Source organism: Narcine bancroftii, chromosome 4 (assembly GCF_036971445.1).
Source record: "Narcine bancroftii isolate sNarBan1 chromosome 4, sNarBan1.hap1, whole genome shotgun sequence".
Taxonomy (NCBI): Eukaryota; Metazoa; Chordata; class Chondrichthyes; order Torpediniformes; family Narcinidae; genus Narcine; species Narcine bancroftii.
Window position 1 is genome coordinate 223,726,554 of NC_091472.1, and position 19,788 is coordinate 223,746,341.

At 43.3% G+C, this 19,788-nt stretch overlaps 2 protein-coding genes across 2 annotated transcripts in view; both read left to right on the top strand.

Annotated features, from left to right (window-relative positions):
• Nucleotides 1–19,788, top strand: part of cps1 (carbamoyl-phosphate synthase 1, mitochondrial) — a 169,270-nt gene that overhangs the window by 120,663 nt on the left and 28,819 nt on the right. The window contains exons 23-28 of the mRNA XM_069934069.1: nucleotides 3,632–3,697; nucleotides 3,788–3,851; nucleotides 7,861–8,042; nucleotides 10,062–10,256; nucleotides 11,030–11,097; nucleotides 13,531–13,606. Coding sequence (XP_069790170.1) covers nucleotides 3,632–3,697; nucleotides 3,788–3,851; nucleotides 7,861–8,042; nucleotides 10,062–10,256; nucleotides 11,030–11,097; nucleotides 13,531–13,606 — 651 coding nt within the window. The remainder of the gene's footprint in view (nucleotides 1–3,631; nucleotides 3,698–3,787; nucleotides 3,852–7,860; nucleotides 8,043–10,061; nucleotides 10,257–11,029; nucleotides 11,098–13,530; nucleotides 13,607–19,788) is intronic.
• On the top strand, nucleotides 13,615–19,787 carry LOC138761633 (uncharacterized). Its single transcript, XM_069934070.1, has 2 exons — nucleotides 13,615–18,263; nucleotides 19,184–19,787. Exon 1 carries the CDS (start codon nucleotides 15,588–15,590, stop codon nucleotides 16,443–16,445), a length of 858 nt encoding a protein of 285 aa, XP_069790171.1. The 5' UTR covers nucleotides 13,615–15,587; the 3' UTR covers nucleotides 16,446–18,263; nucleotides 19,184–19,787.

Consider the following 19,788-nt stretch of genomic DNA (forward strand, 5'->3'; position numbering starts at 1 on the left):
AATTTTCCTCTTGAGTCGTTTACTTCCATTTCTACAGCTGTTTCTCGTTCTTCCACATTTTCTACTCTTTTTCCTATTTCTGTCGTGACTAGCTCTAATCTTTGCATTTTATCTTCTGTTCTTTTCATTTTCCTTTTAATTGCACTAAATTCTAATGACAACCATTCTTTTAATGCTCTCATTTTTACTTCAAAAAATGCTTTATTTGTATTCTGTCCAACTGTTTTACCTGCTTTCTCTCTGTGAAGATCTTGGTTTTCTTCCTCTTCTTCTGTGTCTGTACCTGTGTCTGTACCTGTGTTTGTGTCTTCTTCTCTTCTTTGTATCTGTGTCTCTTCTGTTTTTTCTGATGAGTTGCTTGTCTCACTTTGTCAGGCCTCTTCTTGCTTGGCCTCTTGCTGTTGGTCCTCTTCTTCTGAGCTGCTCATCTGTCGAACCTCCTGCTCCTGCTCTTTTTTTCCTTTCACCCCGTTGACTTTCTTTCTTACCTGGTACTTCACTCCCTCTCCTGCCGCTTTCCTCTTCCTCCAGCTGAGAGCCCTGGTGTCAGGCATCCCTCAGCTGGTCGCACTGTGGTTGCCCGCTCCTCGGCTGAGCCCCCCTCCCGTTGGTGTTTTCCTTCTCCTTAGTTTGCACAGTTGTGTGCTTTTATTTGGCTCAGAGAGCCATTTTTGCAGTCCAGCAGTCGGGGTGGGGGGGTCACGACTCCTCGGGGCCGTCTCCAACCTCGGAGATCAGGCGCTCTTCTCCACCATGGCTCCCTCTTTCTTCGTGCAGGTAAGGCCTTCTCCTTTCTTTTCTGGTGTCTTCTTTTTTACCCGTTTTTACTTTTTCCTTCTTTTATTTCTTATATTTTGTATTTAGTGAACTTTGTCTTTTCTTAACTTTTTTTCTTCTTTTCTGGAGAGGGCTGGTTTTACCCTACTGGCCACTACTCTATCACGTGACTCCTCATACATTGGTCAGGATTAAGGGCAGGTTCACCATCGTGACGTCACTCTGGGGATGGCTCCTTGCAAGTGTGAAAGCATTCAGTGTCCCAATTAGGATTGGTCAAGTGTGAAAAGCCAAATCTCCATTCCTATCCCAGGACATTGAACGGCCAATTTAGTGGGATATGTGTGAAAGGTGCTAAAGATCATTACATAGAACAGTACAGCCCTGGAACCGACCCTTTGGTCTCTGATATCTGAGCTGAACATGATGCCAAAATAAATCTAAAACCCTGCTGTTTGCACATCATAAATGTGTCTCTATGTGCCTGCATATTCATGTGTCGATAGAGAAGCTTCTTAAATGGTACTACTGTATGTGCTTCCACCACCACTGACAGTCAGTTCCAGACACCCACCACTCTGTGTGTATATAAAAAACTTAACCCACGCATCTTTCTTAGACCTTGGTTTCCCCAACCACTCTCCCCCCCCCCCCAACCCCCCCCCCTTTAATTTAAATCCACGACCTCTAGTATGTGACTTATTTACACACGGTAAAAGATTATAATTGTCTGTCTATGCCACTCTCAATTTTATACGCTTCTAACAGGTTTCCCCTCTGCCTCTGAAGCTCCAGTGAAAACAACCCAAGTTTGCACAACCTCTCCCCAGCCCCACAATCCAGGCAATGTCCTGGTATACACATTCTGTGTGCATTCCCTATACATTCGACCTCTCCAAAGTGCAACACTTCACATTTCATCTGTCATTTCTCTGCCTATGTCTGCAACTGATCTATATCCTGGAGCAGGCTTGGCGGGACAGATGGCCTACTTCTGCTCCTATTTTTTATGTTCTTGAGTTGTATTTTTGATAGCCCTCTACGCTGTCCACAACTCTACCAATCTTTGTGACGTCTGCAAAATGGACCAATGATTTTTCTTATCCGTGTGTGTGTGTGTGTGTGTATGTGTGTGTGTGTGTGTGTGTGTGTGTGTGTGTGTGTGTGTGTGTGTGTGTAATACTAAATCTAAAACTTGCATACAATGCATCCTTTCCTTCTAGATCTACTTGCCATGAGAGACTTTGTCAAATGCCTGTTTTGAAAAAAAGGTCCATGGACACAACATCCATTGCCCAAATCCTACCCCCTCCTCTCCAGCGGCTTCTCTCCTCGTGATGTGAGGCTCACTGGTTTATAATATCCTGGATATTCCCTGTTTTCCTTCTGAAACAAAGAAATAACATTGGTCACCTTGCCCTTCTTAATCTTGACATGCCTTAAATTTAAATTTAAAAATTTAGACATGTACCACAGTAACAGGCCATTTCGGCCCACAAGTCCGTGCCACCCAATTCACACCCAATTGACCTGCACCCCTGGTATGTTTTGAATGGTGGGAGGAAATTGGAGCCCCCTGGGAAAACCCACTCAGACACGGGGAGAACATAAAAACTCCTTACAGGCAGCGTGGGATTCAAACCCCAGTCCCAGTTGCTGATGCTGTAAAGGTGTTGTGCTAACTGTTACACCAAACATGCTGCCCTTAGAATGTCAACATATCCCTCCCCTAACTCGCCATCTTCCCTGGCCTTATTCCCTTTGCTATTTCTGACCAGTTTGCTGTTATCCCATCACCACCAGACACAGAAGCAATCGCTGGTCAGAGAAAGCACAACCACGAAGATATAGCCACGGGTGTGGTTCGTGGCTTCTTATTGAACTGATATAGGAAACACTGCGAATGATAAACTGGACAGTCAAGAGCTGTAAACAATGCCAAAGATGTGCCAGAATCTGTTGACCTTGACCTGAGCAAATTCCAAAATTCTGAGTATATCTGACACTTTATCATTACATACCTCCCTGCTGGATCTATTATTTCCTCCTCTATTTTGATTGGTACATTTTTATTGATTAATATAGCTAGCTTTTGAATTATATGATGCTACTGCTATGTGCCCTACCCAGTCTCTCTTTAATTTGTTATGTTCCACTTCAGTTAGATGCGTTTCCCGCACAAATGCTATATCTATATTTTCTTTTTTCAGTAAATTTAGTAGTCTCTTTTTAATTTGGTTATGTATTCCATTGACGTTTATAGTCGTATAGTTCAACGTGGCCATCTCATATCCTGTTTACACCTCATTTCCGCTCCCTCACCACCATCATCCCCCCTTTTCCCCATTTTCATCTGTTTTCCCTTTTTAAACTCAACTCCTTGTCTTCACTGTACCCAGTTAGTGCTGAAGTAACGTATCAGTATCATAGCAGCAGTGAAGATATTTTCTCCTCAAGTAATATTAACAATCATGGCTGCTGAGCCAGAGTACGTGAAACTTTACTTCTGGGATCATAGTGGGTGGTTTCAGGTGAACCTCCAGCACAGAGCTGGTGGGTCAGGTGGGTTAATTAGTGAATGTTTTGGGGGGCAATATTATTATTATTAACTAGGTACAAGATTCAAAGCATGATTGAAGAGCAATAGTTGAGGATATGGTTATTTAGTTTTGAAAGGAAATGGTTTGGCAGTTTTATGCATGCCAATATTGTAAAGATGGTGCAAAATGTCTGGGTAAGGTTTCACACAATGATCAACACTCTCTTGTGGACGCACAATGTGGGCTGCAGTAGCAAAGCAGGGAAGCTTTGGCTGGCTCACTCACTCACTTTATGCTCTGGTTTCTTTCATTAGATTGACACGCTGGCTGCAGAGTATCCAGCTATCACCAATTACCTCTACTCTACGTACCATGGACAGGTAGGCGTGAAGAAGGCTCTTTTGGCTTTCATTTGCCAACTTCATCTGATCTTGTGGTCACAAATAACTGAGGTCCACTTCTTTTTTCAGGAACATGACTTGGATTTCAACGATCATGGAATAATGGTGCTGGGCTGTGGACCGTATCATATTGGTAATTTCAAGCTGAATTTAGCTGCCATTCACACAGCTCCATGCGTGACCTGACTCCTTCAGGTTTCTGGCCGTATCACAGTACTAACATAGTTTGACCTCTGATGTGATTGTGACAAAGCCCAGACCCTGTCTTCCTACCCACCTCCTAACAATCCCTCAACAACATCACCTAAGCCTGAGTTAGCCTCTAAGTACTCTCAACACCCAACTTTCCCAAGCACCAGCTTCTTGTCACCTGAGAAAACGTCTTGTTTTTGGTCACCTACATTTTTGAAACTGTTCTCATCAGTCTTCATGCACTTGCCTCACTCTTATACCCACTCATTGTATGAGGCAAACTGGCAAGGGTATTGTAGGTGAAGGATTTGTGGTTGGATCAGAGATTGGATATTAGAACAGTATGTTATGAACTACAGATAGACCCCAACTTGCGATGTTCAGACTTATTTCAAAGTTATGATGGTCAGAATCCGTACTTTCGATTTCAAGTTCTGATGTTTCCCCGTATTTGCGATATGCAGCCGCCACGGCCGCCCACACATCCAAGCTCCTGACGCCACAGGTCACATCCAAGATCCCAACTCTACACTTGGGTCTTTTTGTGCAGCTCTTGTTATTTCCACTGCTTATTTTCCTTTGTCTGGTTTTCCAATGATTTTCCGTGGCTTATTCCAGGAATGCATGATAAGACTCACGGTATTTTATTTTTGATCTGTACAGATAGACCCCAACACGATACTTTTGACTTGGTCTAAGAGCCTATCCCCATCGTAATTCGGGGTCTACCTGTACCTGGAAACAGACTGGAATTTTGTTTGGAGTAATGAGGAAGGATTTTTTTTTTTAAATAAAGTTTAAAAAAAAAACACCTTGTGGCTAAACTAGAGGTAGTGACCACACTATGGTAGAATTCCAGGCGTGGTTTAAAGACCAAATCATTGTCTTCAGTTTGAATGAAGGCATTTCCAAGGTGGAGATGAGTTAGGGTTGGGAGATGAACTGGGAAAATAAATGGAGTTGAACAGCGGCAGATAATTAAATAGCTGGTTCATAACTCTAAATTAGAAATAGGCACAATTTGTGGTTAACGGAGGTTGATGATGTGTTAAATTGTAAATTTTGGCATACAAAGTGCAAGGGTAGGGGGTAGGCCAGAGAGGTTGGAAATTTCTTGGATCTTGTAACAGAAGGCTAAAAAGTTTATAAGAAGGGAGACAACACTAAGTTTCTATGGACATACAAGTACATTTTAAATGTATACATACAAGCCATTTTGGACCAAGAGTTTACACCTATAATCACCATTTTTGAATGGTGGGAGGAAACCAGATCCCCCGGGGAAAACCCACGCAGATGCAGGAGAACGTACAAACTCCTTACAGACAGCGTGGAATTTGAACCCTGGTCCTGATCACTGGCACTGTAAAGGTGTTGCGCTAACTGCCATGTCAGCTGTAGGAAGAAGGCATCTAGGATAGATGAGGGGGTTCCAGAGAATGAGCATGGTGAATTAATAACCCAAAACAAAAAAATGGAAGACCTGTTTTGCATCAGTCTTCACCATGGAAGACCCTGCAAATATCCCAAAGATAATAAATGGGTCAATTTCAAATAATAGGAAGGAAGTTGTAAAATTCTCAATCCCAAGAGTGGAGTATTTGGGAATATGCATGTCTAAAGGCAGATGATTCATAGAAACTCGATGACTTGCATCCACACATTTTTAAAGGAAATGGCTACACAGAAACTGATCCATTGGTAAATCTTTTTAGAAATCGTTAAATCCTCATTCACGCAACATGGTCCTGCCTAAAGGTAGCCCCATTTTGGCAGGATTTGGCTGATATACTAACCAGGATAACAAAAGTAGCCTTCCCACTGGACCCAACATTGTATCTACTAGGGAACCTTATGGACATTAGCTACAAATTAACCAAATTCCAAATTCAATGTGTATTTATCACTTTGTCCATAGCAAAAAATTGTATAGTGATGACCTGGAAATCTGACTCCCCTCTTCTTATCAGGAGGTGGACGATCGAGATGCACAGCTATATTCTCATGGGAAAAAAAATCACATAGAATCTTAGAAACAGACATAGCACCTTTGTTAATATATGGCAGGCACATATGAGGTATATGGGTACACGACTGTAGCCACATCCTGAAAAAAATGACCAATAGATGGAATAACAAAAGAAATTACATAAGGGGGTGGCTCCAAGGCCTCCATGGTCACTCATCAAAAGCACTGACACTACACTCAATGTCTGTCTTTCTTTTCTCTCCTTTTATTTAAGGGGTGGAGAGGGAGGGGGAGAAACACCACATGTATGTAGATTGTTGGGGGATATCTGTGTATTTTGAACCAGTCTGTGGTGATGTTATCTCCTTGTTTATTGATGGAAAATGAAAAATATTTTAAAAAAATAATTAAATCCTGGGAGAATGTCAGAAGATTGAATAACAGCCAGTGTTACTCCCAGAAGTGAGGAAGACGAGGAACGAGGCCCATTAGTTTAAGATTTATTTTTAACAATATGCTCATAGGTGGTCAAGGAAGAAATAATTAATAGTTAATATAACTCGACCAGTTAGGTCAGTTAGGTAGGGTGAGTGAAAGAAACTGGTTTGCAGGGGTAGAGGCTGTGAAGAGCACCTGGGTGGATCAGAAAGAGGGAGAGGGTTACCCAAGCTTGGAGAATTCAGTATTCATGCGGTTGAGTTGTAGACTCAAACTCAACGCTGTTTCTCTACTTTGTATTTTTCCTCATTCCGGCAGTAGAGGAGGTCAAGGTGGCCATGTGATAGAGAATGGAGGTGGTCAGTAAAGAGGTTGCCTTGTCTGCTGGTCTCCCGATGGAGTACTGAATGAAGGAGGTGCATGTGAACCTCTGCCTCACCTGGTGGGGCTGGTTCGGTCCCTACATGCTGGTGAGAAGGTGTAGATACAGGTATGGCAGAGCAATATACTTGGGAAATGGAGAGGGGTAAATGAACGGAGAAGTCATGAGAGAGGGGTCCTTGTGGAAGGGGAAGTGAGGGGAAGATGAGGCTGGTGGTGTGATTAATTTCAGATCACCCATATCCTCGGGCCCTTCTCAACTCCTTGAGGACATCATTCCCCATCCCTGTCCTTTAAGGATGTCACTCTCCCTCCTTTCCCCTTCTCTATTTCTCTGAAATTGTAATTTCCCCAACCCACTGTCCCCCGAAGTCATCCCCTGTTTATTGAAGATGTCACACTCACTCCCATCACTCCCTTTCCTCTCTCCTTAAGGGTGTCAACCCCCCCCCCCCCACCATCCACCCTCCTGAGGTCAATGCCCACTGCATCCTCTAGTCTACTTGAAGACTACATCCCCCACCAATTAAGTGAGGACCATTCCCCTGAAGATTTCTCTCTTCGTTCGTCTCCTTGTTGCCTGTTGTTCCCTGAAAACTTAACTCCCCCTTTTCTGTTCTCCTGAAGATTTCACTCTTAACCCATTGATTCCTTAAAGACTACAGTTCCACACCCCACCCCTAACCTTCCCTCAGAGGATTACACCTTTTCTGGTCCTCTATCCTTCTGAGGATTTCACTGTCTCATCTCTGCCTCTGGTCTTGGGCTGCTCTCAGTGAATTGGCTGGTTGCTCCCCTTCACACAAGTAGCATAATTTGTGATGCAATTTTCTGTATATAGTGCCCCTAGTCAGGGGTGCCAACCTTTTAATTTCTAATTTAGACATAAAGTGCAGTAACTGGCCATTTTGGTTACTTGGGGGGCATGGACTCATGGGCTGAAATGGCCTGTTACCATGCATGACGTATTAACAGGGCTTGTAAAAGCATTCCTGTTCCTTCTTGCTGCTTTCAATGGACAATCTGACAGCTGAACTAGGTGTGTTCCTTCAGGTAAGGAATCTTCACTCTGGGTCCTTGGCTATAATTTCCACAATTGTCACGTCTCTTGGCACGCGGACCCCAGTGACTGCTGCTTCAGGTCAGGGCTTTTTGTCTGCAGGTAGCAGTGTGGAGTTTGATTGGTGCGCTGTCTCCAGCATCCGAACCCTGCGGCATCTTGGCAAGAAGACAGTGGTTGTAAACCACAATCCAGAAACCGTCAGCACAGACTTTGATGAGTGTGACAGGCTCTACTTTGAGGAGCTCTCACTAGAAAGGATCCTGGACATATATGAGCAGGAGGTGAGACAGTAATTTATCTTCTTCCATAGTGTTATCCCATACAAGTGTTGTTACTGGAGTTGTTCTGCCCTGTTGCAAAGAGATCCTACACAGGCTTAAGGAGCAGCATCTCATCTGTCTGGAATCACCTTGTCTGTCTGGAACAACATCCCATCTTCTGGACTCCATGAGACCATAAAACATAGAAGCAATATTAGCGTCTCCAGCTTTATTCCTGTCTCTATCAGAATAGGTAATTTCTGTGGTTTTTGGCTCAGTTTCTCTGTCTCCATGAATATATTCTCGTCTACCAGGCATGTTCTGCAATTCTGCTCTTAGTAACATATAACTCAGTCAAAGAAGCATAATCTGATTGGAACTACCACAAATATCACTTGATCTTACTTTGTCAGAGATATTGCCTTTGTTGTGCCATCCTTCCACCTTCTCTGTGTCAGACCCTTCTTTTCGAGAGCTATATACCTGTCAAATGATATATCTGCCTCAATCAGTAGTAGACTATTAATTTTAAACAGATCAGTTTTTGGTTTGGATTTTATCTGCCTTAAAGAAGCATCACATATTTTCTATTTCGACCAATGGATGGCGCCTGACCACTGAGTTCCTCTAGCTTCTCATCAGTTCAAAATGTGTCTCTACATCACCCCCACCCCCCCCCCCCCACCTCCATTCAGAACCACAAACACCTTCCAGGTGAGGCAGAGTTTTACCTCCCCATTGTCCAACCTGATCTACTGCCTTTGGTGTACTTGGGGTGGCCTCCTCTCCATTGGTGAGACCAAACACAGATTGGGTGACAGCTTTCCTGAACATCTGCTGTGCGTGCATAGGTCTAAGGAACTTGCAGAGGCCAACCAAGTCAATTCCCTTCACCGTTTCTATACAATCATGTCTATCCTCCGCCTCATCCATGGTCAGGATGAAGCCACTTATAAACTTGAGGAACAACACATCATATTCCTTCTTAAACCTAACGGCATGAACATTGATTTATCTAATTTTAGGGAATCCCACCTCAATCCAATTTCACTTTGTAGTCTCTTCTTTAGTACTCCAGTTCTTTTCTCTTCAAACATTTTCTCTCCCAGTGGCCACTCTCTGCCTATCTCTCCAATTTTCCCACCTTTGGTCCAATTCTCTATCACCTCTTAACCCCACTCAGCTTCCCACCAACTCCATCCCCCCTTCTTTTCCCCAACTAATTAAAATTTTAAAAAATTTAATTTAGTTATACAGCACGGTAACAGTTCATTTCAGCCCACAAGCCCGTGCCACCCAATTGACCTACAATCCCGGTATTTTTTTGTTGAATGGTGGGAGGAAACCCACAGACATAGGATTCAAATCCCAGTTGCTGGCGGTGTCCTACATCACCCAGCACACGCTCTGTTCTCACTGCTGCCATCAGGAAAGAGGTTTAGGTACCACAAAACTTGCACCACCAGGTTCAGGAACAGCTGCTACCCCTCCACCATCAGACTCCTCAACAACAAATTCAATCAGGGACTCATTTAAGGATTCTTACTTGTGCACTTTATTGATTTTTCTGTTCCCTCTGTGTTGCACAGTCTGTTTGTTTACATTCATTATCTGTTTAGAGTTTGTCTGTTAACATGTTTACTCTGTGTACAGTTTTTTTTGCACTACCAATTGCCATGTACTGTAGTGATATTTCTGCTGTGCCCACAGGAAAAAGGAATCTCAAGGTTGTATGTGATGCCATGTATGTACTCTGACAATAAATCTGTAATAGCGTTGCCCTAACCACATCCCTTCCTACATTTCTTTTTCACCTCCTCCCTTCTCCCTAAACTCCTAACCTGAAGCACTTACAGATCATTTCTACCTATGGATGGTGCATAACCCTCTGAGTCCCTCTGGCTTCTCATTGTTTTCCCCAGCTTTGCTGCCTCTCATGGCCTTCCTGATTTGTGGTTTGCTTTGTGAACTCTTTGTGATGAATTGTACGGGTTATCAAGTTCTTGCTGATCCATTTCATTGTGATTTTTCTCTCCTCAGGATTGCAAAGGGTCCATTATTTCTGTGGGAGGGCAGATTCCAAACAATTTGGCCCTCCCCTTGTACAAGTATGGCGTGAACATCCTGGGCACCAACCCAAAGCAGATTGATCGGGCTGAGGATCGCTCCATTTTCTCTGCAGTGCTTGATGAGATTCAGGTTTCCCAGGCCTCGTGGACTGCTGCCAACACCTTGGTAATTATGAAGAATGTGGGCTGCTGTGAGTCAGGCTCTCTGTGGAAATGTCCTGCCTGTTCTTATCCAAACACAGACCATTAAATGCATTGGATCCATGCTGGCACCAAGCACAGCAGTCCCAGCAACCTCCTCTCTCTGGTTGCCTGAACTCCCTCACATGTCTGTCAACTCCCCTTTAATTCCTTGTGCCATGTGCCTTCACATAGGGTAATTTAGTCATCAATTAACCTCCACACATGTATTTGGGCTATGGGAGGAAATCACAGAGCCACAGTACCTGGTAAAAACCCTTTTGGTCACAGAGCGAATGTGCAAACTCCAAGCAGAGAGTTCCTGAGGTCAGCATTGAACTGAGATTGGCAGGTCTCAGTGTGTTCCTGAATCCATAAACTTGTTGCCAAACCTGCCCCCCCGCCCCCCCAATTCTTCAAGCCTTAATCTCTCTGCCCCATTCTGAATTCCATACATCACCAGGGCATTTCTAAAACTGTAATCTCACTGCCTTCAAACTTTGATCCATGGAAACCTGGTGTGAAACCTTGGGACTTCATTCCTGTCCAATGTTAAATCTAAGAGGACCAAGGAAAACTAAATGGGATGTGCTGGAAATGCACGTCAGGTTCTGAGTCATGTTTCATTTGCAGTGGGTTGATGGAGCAGGATTCCAGTGAAGCTTGCACGGGCCTGTTGCCAACGCTACTTGGTGTGAGAGGGGTGTGTGCTGTGGAGAGAAGAACTGTTTCACTGGCCTGTTGTCCTTTCTCCACTAGGAGGATGCACTGTTGTTTGCAGAATCTGTGGGATACCCCTGTCTGCTGAGGCCATCTTATGTCCTAAGGTACGGAGCTGCTATGTCTGGGCTTGGGGTTTGACCTTGTGACTGGGAGAAGTGTCACTGAAACAAGCACCTGGACTGTAGTGTGCAAAAATGATTTTGCAGAGATTCTTGTGCAGTACGTTTGCCTTAGTCATTCTTGAAGGGCATAATTGAACATCCAAGTGACTTTTGTTGATTTGAGTGTGGAGGGAAGGCCAAAGTTGAATATGATCCTACCTTTCACTACTTGGAGATCCACAGGGTGACTGCAGCAGCTGGCTGCAAGGTCTTGAGGCATTTTTAGTTCCTGCTCCCTCTCTTGTAGGGTCTGTACAGCTTGTTTTCGACTAGACTGAAGATTGTCTAGATCCTTAACTGGGAACTTCCCTCATCTTCATAAGGTCCAGTTTCAACCTTTGAAGGCATGACTTGATAAACTCAGGACCTAGGGTATGTAGGAATAATCTAATGGTTTTTAAGGTGGAAGCCTGACTTGAATGGTCGAAGCTGTGTATCTAGATTTTTAAATCAAGGGGCTCTGTCTGGTTGTGCAAATTGGGCAGCACAGTTTTCTTAGTGGTTAAAGCAACACTATTGCAGCACCAGTTACCCGGGTTTAAATTGGTGCTTTCTGTAAGGAGTTTGTATGTTCTCCCCATATCTGCGTGGGTTTTCTCCAAGTGCTCCAGTTTCCTCCCACCTTTCAAAATGGACAGGGTTTGTAGGTTCATTGGAGTATTTGGGTGCCACGTGCTTGTGGGCTGGAAGGGCCTGTTACCATGCTGTATGTCTACATTTAAAATATAAATTTAGATGCTAATGAGAATCTTTTGCTTATGAATAAAATGGAGTCACACAGAGATTCATGCTTTTCCATCTAACGTCATTGATGAAAGCATAACTATCAGATCAGATATTTATAATTGGATTATTAACTTTAATGGATGCTGTAAACATTGGAAAACTATGAACATCCTTTGCATGGATCTTAGATAATGCTTTCAAATCCAAGATATAGCTTCTGGTATGAGAAATGGAGTAGCCAATGTTGTACCTTTGTTTATGAAGTAGGGATCATCCAGAAAATTATGTCTGTGTGCCTCACATCTGTGGTGGATAGAAATGGCAGATGAGTTTCATCTGGACAAGTGTAGGTGTGGCACTTTGGGAGGTCAAATGCAAGAGGAAATATACAATTAATGGCAAGCTCTTAAAAGCATTGATATGTGGAGGGATCCATAGCTCTTAGAAAGTGTCCATGCAAGTAAGCAGGATGGTAAAGAAGGCACATGGTATGCTTGGATTGATTGGATAGAGCATTGAGTAGATAAGTAAGGAGTACAGCTGTCTGAAACTTTGGGTAGGCTGCACTTGGAATTCTCTGTGTAATTCTGGTCACCACATTACGGGAAGGTTGTGGAGACTTTGGAAAGAGTACAGAAGAAATCTTTGAGGGTATTGCATGGTTTAGAGGGTAGGATCTATGGGAGAGGTTGGACATTTATTTTCACTGGAGAGTTGGGGGCTGAGGGGAGACATATGGTACAATTGGAATTTCTTCCCCCCCCCCCCCCCCCCGCCTGGGTAAATCTGTCATACTTAAGGATATAAGTGTCAGGTGAGGGGGAGGAAAGTTTAAAGGAGATATATGGGGGTAAATATTCTACTCTGAGAGTGGTGGGGGTCTGGAACGAACTGACAGGAGTAGAGGTGGAAGCGGATCCAAATGGAGTGTTTAAGAGGCTTCTAGACAGACCGAAGAACATGCAGGGTATAGAACGATGTGGATCATATACAAGTAGAGAATTTTAGTTTAATGTTAACAACATGGACTGCACAAACAGATGGGCTGAATGGCCTAGTCCTGTGCTACATTGTTGAATGTTCTATATGTACCAGCCAGGCTGTGCTCATAGATCTTTGAAGGATCCCTATTTTAACACCAGTAAACTAGCTGTATAAGTAATGGTTAAAATTAGTAAAGTAAGAATATTAGATTTTCTGCACAAAACATTGATTCTTAAGTTCTCTCTGATCCCTCTAAACCTCTTGTGCTAAGTTGATGCCCTCTAGTTTTACTCCCCTCAGTTAAGGGAAAAAGTTTCCTGCCCTATGTCCCATATCATTTTGTAGATCTCCAATAAACCTCTTCTACAGGAAGGAGAGTAGATAGTCTCTCCAGCCTCGACTCACAATTAAATGTCTCAGGCAACATCCTCATGAACCTCGTTCCATGTGCATTCTATACTTCAGATAGTGTGGCCACCAGAACTTTATGGGACTGGGGTTGGGTGTGTATGTTTGTGCCAGATCTGTGGGGTTGGGGTTAGAATCTTTGGGCCAGATGTGGGGGGTGTTTTGGAGAGGGTGCTTTATGGATGTCCTGAGAGGCGTGCAAGACCCAGTGCCAGTGTATAGACCCTTGATGTTGGTGTTTGGTTTTGTCTTTTCTAGTGGTTCAGCGATGAACGTGGCTCATGATGCTGGTGAAATGAACAGGTTTTTAGCAGAGGCAGCCCGTGTCTCTCAGGTTCGTCAGTCTGGCCTTCTGCGGGTCTTTGTCTCTATCTCTCTGTGCTCTTTGCAGTGCTTTTGTTGGTTTGTGAGAACAACCTGCAGCTTTGCTCTCTTTGGCTAGAATGTAACAGAAAGCAAGTGAATTTTCTGTTTCCGCGGATTTCTGCATTTTTAAAATCAACTGCTGCATTTTTTAAAATTCACCTCTGTTTTTAAAATCCTCCTCCGTGTTTTATCAGTGCCCTCCCAGCCCACCCTGCCTCCCTCTGCTCGTTCCATGCAGTGCTAGGATGTTGCTCTGCCAACTTTGGCTGCCACATTTCCTGGAGTGTTGCAGTGGTGATGCATCCCCTTTCACCCCCACCCTTCAGTTGCAAAGCGTTTCTGATGTGTTAACCCATATCTCGAAAATCATATGAAGAAACGATTGGGAAAGACTAATTGCTTTTAAGGTCAGCTGAAGAAAAACCCCGACTAGATTAACATCAGTTCAAAGAAATGGTTACGGATTTAGGAAGTAACTCTGGGAGAATAATATTTTGTGAAAGTAACTTTTCTTAGCCACTGAATGTGGTAAAATTATTTTACGATTCTGTTCCAAATAATGGAATACAAAAATGATGTCCAGTGAAAACTGCATCTGTGCATTGCTTGAGTAATTTATCTCTCGAATTATTACAGGCGTGTGAATTTTCTGCATTTCTGATTGGATGCAAGTTGGCCAAGGGCACTGCTTGGTATGCTAGATGCTAGTTATGGGCAAGTATATCTTGGGGGTCAGGAGAACCAGTCACTCTGGTTTGAGCATAGGTCAAGCAAGTACTGACTGGTGATCTGGAAGGGGCTTCGAGTCAAGATACAGATAGTAGTGCTTGTCTGAGATACTGTGCTCACTGTAAAAAAAAAACCAATTGATTTTGTTTAACATTACTAGTTTTTTTTAAATGGCTTGAAACTGGTAATTTTGTGTGTAAATTTTCAAGACATTTCCAAATGAGGGGCGCTGCTCTGCTGTATGTCTTGCGCAAGCGCTCTGCCCTTTTCCTCTTTAACCTCACTCACATGCCTGAATATAGAAGTAGCAGCAGGAAAAGGCTATTCAGCCCTTCAAGCCTGCTTTGATCCTTGGAGCTAATAGGGCCACATCCAACTCTCTTTTGAATAATTTTACTGAATTGATCTCAATAACATTTTGTGGCAGACACTTTCACAAGTTCACAACTCTGAGTGAAAAGGTTTACCCTTAATAACTCAGTTCTATATGGCTTCCCCAACATCGGGAACATTCCTGTATCGAACCTGTCTTGCGTTGTCAGAATTTTATGTTTCAATGAGATCTCCTCTCACCGTTTTCAATTCCAATGAATATAACCCTAGTCTTTTTCATCCATCAGTTCTGCCATCCCAGGAATCAATCACTACTCCCTCAATACCAAGAATGTCCTTTCTCTGGTGTGGAGACAAAAACTGTACACAGCACTAATTTCTTTAATAAAAATGGTGATACTACTGCTGCTGGTGAGACCCAGGAGAGCGGAGTCGCCGTGTTGCTCAGTCTTAATGCCCACGGCTCTGTAAAGGCTTCAAAGTGCCTATTAAAGGAACCGATGGTATTTTATTTTAAAATCCTGATGGGTCTGTGCCCAAGATGGGGACGCCGATGCTCAGCAGCAGCTGTGACGGGTGCAACCTCCAGTGGAGTAGTGGACTGGCACATTCCCTTTGAGAATTAGAAGCAGAGGACACGATCTAACAGGATAGAGATCATGGCAGCGGACCAGTGAGGGGGTTCAGCAGCTGGAGAATGGCTCATGGGAACCAGGTATTGGAATCAGGATTCAAGAGGGTGCTGAGGTCAAGAAGGGTTCCAGAAGGGTCTCAGGTGCCAAAGGCTTCATGATCGTGCTGGAGCCCTAGGGATCAGCTTAGATAATAACTTAAGCCACTTGTACAAACTAAATTATCAGTCGTCCTGCTTTGCGGAAACTGCCAAAATGTTTGGCCTGGAAGTCAGCCTGAAGAAAACTGAGGTCCTCCATCAGCCAGCTCCCCACCATGACTACCAGCCCCCCCACATCTCCATCGGGCACACAAAACTCAAAACGGTCAACCAGTTTACCTATCTCTGCTGCACCATTTCATCAGATGCAAGGATCGACAATGAGATAGACAACAGACTCGCCAAGGCAAATAGCGCCTTTGGAAGACTACACAAAAGAGTCTGGAAAAACAACCAACTGAAAAACCTCACAAAGATAAGCGTATACAGAGCCGTTGTCATACCCACATTCCTGTTCGGCTCCGAATCATGGGTCCTCTACCGGCACCACCTACGGCTCCTAGAACGCTTCCACCAGCGTTGTCTCCGCTCCATCCTCAACATCCATTGGAGCGCTTTCATCCCTAACGTCGAAGTACTCGAGATGGCAGAGGTCGACAGCATCGAGTCCACGCTGCTGAAGATCCAGCTGCGCTGGATGGGTCACGTCTCCAGAATGGAGGACCATTGCCTTCCCAAGATCGTGTTATATGGCGAGCTCGCCACTGGCCACTGTGACAGAGGTGCACCAAAGAAAAGGTACAAGGACTGCCTAAAGAAATCTCTTGGTGCCTGCCACATTGACCACCGCCAGTGGGCTGATAACGCCTCAAACCGTGCATCTTGGCGCCTCACAGTTTGGCGGGCAGCAACCTCCTTTGAAGAAGACCGCAGAGCCCACCTCACTGACAAAAGGCAAAGGAGGAAAAACCCAACAACCAACCCCAACCAACCAATTTTCCCCTGCAACCGCTGCAACCGTGTCTGCCTGTCCCGCATCGGACTTGTCAGCCACAAACGAGCCTGCAGCTGACGTGGACTTTTACCCCCTCCATAAATCTTCGTCCGCAAAGCCAAGCCAAAGAAGAAAGAAGAATAAAGAAATTACAGGAAGACTTAGAACATTGGAAAGAATTACTGCTAACGTTGATAGGGAGGGTAAACTGCTTTAAAATGAATGTGTTCCCAAGGATACAATACTTATTTCAAATGTTACCAATTCCTTTAACAGAATTTTTTTTTTAATGAACTGAAGAGAATAGTAAGGAAATTCTTGTGGAAAGGGAGGAAACTGAGGGTAGCGTTAGATAAATTAACAGAAAGGTATAACCAAGGTGGTTTGCAGTTACCAAACTTTAAAAATTATTATAGAGCCGCTCAATTAAGGTATTTATCAGATTTTTACTAGACAAGGGAAAAACCAGACTGGACAAAGATAGAACTAGATATCATGGCAGCGGACCAGTGAGGGGGTAATTGCATCATTTACTTAATACAAGGAATTGTATTGCATCATTTACTTAATACAAGGAAGAAGATCCACTTAGAAAGGAAAAAAACGAATTACCAAATACCAAAATTATTATTGACGCAAAATCCTCTAATCCCTTTTACAACAGATAACCTTTCCTTTAGAGAATGGGAAAGAAAAGGAATCAAAAGAATAGAAAATTGTTTTTTGGGAAATAATTTATTAACATTTGAACACTTGAAGGACAAATATGGAATAACTCATGGTACAATGTTTGCATATCATCAATTGAAAACTTATTTAAAGGATAAATTGGGAAACAGCTTGAGATTACCTGAAGGAAGCAGCTTTGAATATCTGATTACAGACACAGTGATAATTAAAAGATTTATAACAAATTTGTACATTAAGCTGCAAGATAAGGAAAATGATGAAATAAACTATAAACCTAAACAGAAGTGGGAAAAGGATTTAAACATAAAGATAAAAAATGAAACATGGGAAAAGTTATGTTCTGTAACTATGAAGAATATAATAAACACAAGGTTACACATGATACAGTATAATTGGTTACACAGGGTATATATCACTCCTCAAAAATTAAAAGAATGGGATTCAACATTATCGGATAGGTGTTTTCGCTGTAAGAAGGAAATGGGAACAACAGTACATGCAATTTGGGTATGTACGAAACTGAATATGTTTTCGGAAGAACTAAATCAGATATTAAATAAAATTACAAATAATAACATACCAAAAATTCTAGAGATCTTTCTTTTAAGTAACATAAGAAGTAAAGAATTAGGCCTCAAATTGGATAAAGCACAAAAAAAAATTCATGATAGCCTTAGCAGTAGCAAAAATATGTATAATGTTAACTTGGAAAATGGAAGAGAGCCTGAGAATACAGCAATGGTACATGGAAATGAATAAATGTATTCCATTGGAAAAAATAACATATAATTTAAAAAATAAAGTCACATTGTTTGAACAAACTTGGGAACTATACATGGAAGATAACAGAGAGAGAGCTTGCCTAGGAACTCAGTCACCTAAAATGAAAATGATAAGAAGACAAAACTAGATTCATTGTGTAACAAATAGATGACGGATTTTCTTGTTTATTTTTCTTTGTGTGAAGATATTGTTTTATGGTTTTACTGTATTGTATATGTTGAATATTTATGGGTTTTGGAGGGGGTGGGGGGGGAAGGGAGAAAATGCCACTGTGTAAATTTAATGAGAAACGTTTTTACATATTTTGGTTGATATGGTTCACAGTGTGAAAAGTAAAAAATTATAATAATCGTGCTGGAGCTCAGGTTGCCGATGGATCATACAAGAGTCTACATGGTTGCAGAGGCTCCGGGAGCACTGGAGGTGAATCCACAGACACTCCGTGACTCTGAAAGGGCTTTCTTTTGCTTTTCTTTCTCTTGAACTGTAAGGGGCGCCAGGCAACATGAATGGCAGTCTGAAGGCAATGTCATGCAATATTATATGTTCTGTACAATAAAAGAATCTTGAATCTGGTGTGGCCTCACCAAGACCCTATACCAAATCACTTTAACTGTGAAATGATTCCCTCTCTGCAGCTGGCAGGAACAGATGTCTAATTCTGTTTTGTCAAACCAAATTACTCAATAGGGAGCAATCAATTGGCTTCCTGTAGGTCTGGAATCTACAGTGGGGAGCGGTGGAGGCTCCAGGGAATGCTTGATCCAAGGGAAAAGGTCCCGGTGAGCAGGAGGTACGTGGGAAGCAAAGTAGCAGGTTTGGGGGTGAAGCAATGTGTTACTTGCTGGGTCGTATCCCCTTGTGTTGCTGCCCCAGGCTTATCTTGGTGCCATATTTGGGAGATGCTGTTGGAACAGGGTGGCAAGTTTTGTAGATTGCATACCCTGCAGCCATCATGCACCAGTGGTGGGGATATGAATGCTGAGGGTGGTAGATCTCGCACTGATCTGGTGGCTGTCCTACATGGTCATCAATGTTTATAAAGCTATTTGAGCTGCACTCGTCCAGGCAAGTCACTTGTGGAAAGACTTGAAGGTAGTGAGTCACAATGTTACAGACCTGCTCATGTGGCTGATCCTGATGGGCTTCAGCCAGGATGTTGATGATGGGAATTGGGCTTGGGTCATGCCATAAACATCTAGACTGGATGGTTATACTCTCCATTGTTGGAGAGGACCTTTGCCTGCCATTTTAGAGGCACACATGTCTCTTGCTATTTTATTAATTTGTGCTTGAATGTTGTCTAGGCGTTTATGAAAACTTTGTTTATTTGCCTTCACTAGTCCAAACATTCCAGCTAAAACCTGCTGCATTCCAGATCCTTCAGGTGATTTTCTTTTCCTTGGTGAACAAGCCTTACAGAGGGTATACCAGATGCTTCTGAATGAGGTGATCGCCCCTTCCTTGGCCCAGCAATTCTGAAATAATATTCTAAAATATTATTTAGTTACCAAGCTTCCCCAGGTCAGGGATCAGGGCATTCCACAACTAAGTCACCTGACAGTGGTGGTGGTGTTGGGGGGGAGGGGGTCTCAAGTGTGTTTGAGGGCAGGAAAGAAATGTGCAAATATCACTTTCTCCCATCCAGTACTGTCAACTCCTGCCCAGGAAGAATCTGTAGTGACAACTGATAGTGGCCATGGTTTTCCGTTGCTGCAGAGGCCTTGTCCCCACTACTTGCTTGTTAACTGTGCTGAGTGGGACATTCCTGCTGACCCTCACCCTTTGGGCTTGCATATGGCTGAGGGAGTGAAGGCAGTGGGTGCTTGAGAAGCTGGACTGGAGGAGGAGGAGTCTGGACTTGGTACGAACAACAAGGCACTACTGGTACAGGCTGCCTGTTGGAGAATCTGCTGTCAGATTGAGTGCTGATCACGCTGTTGTTTCT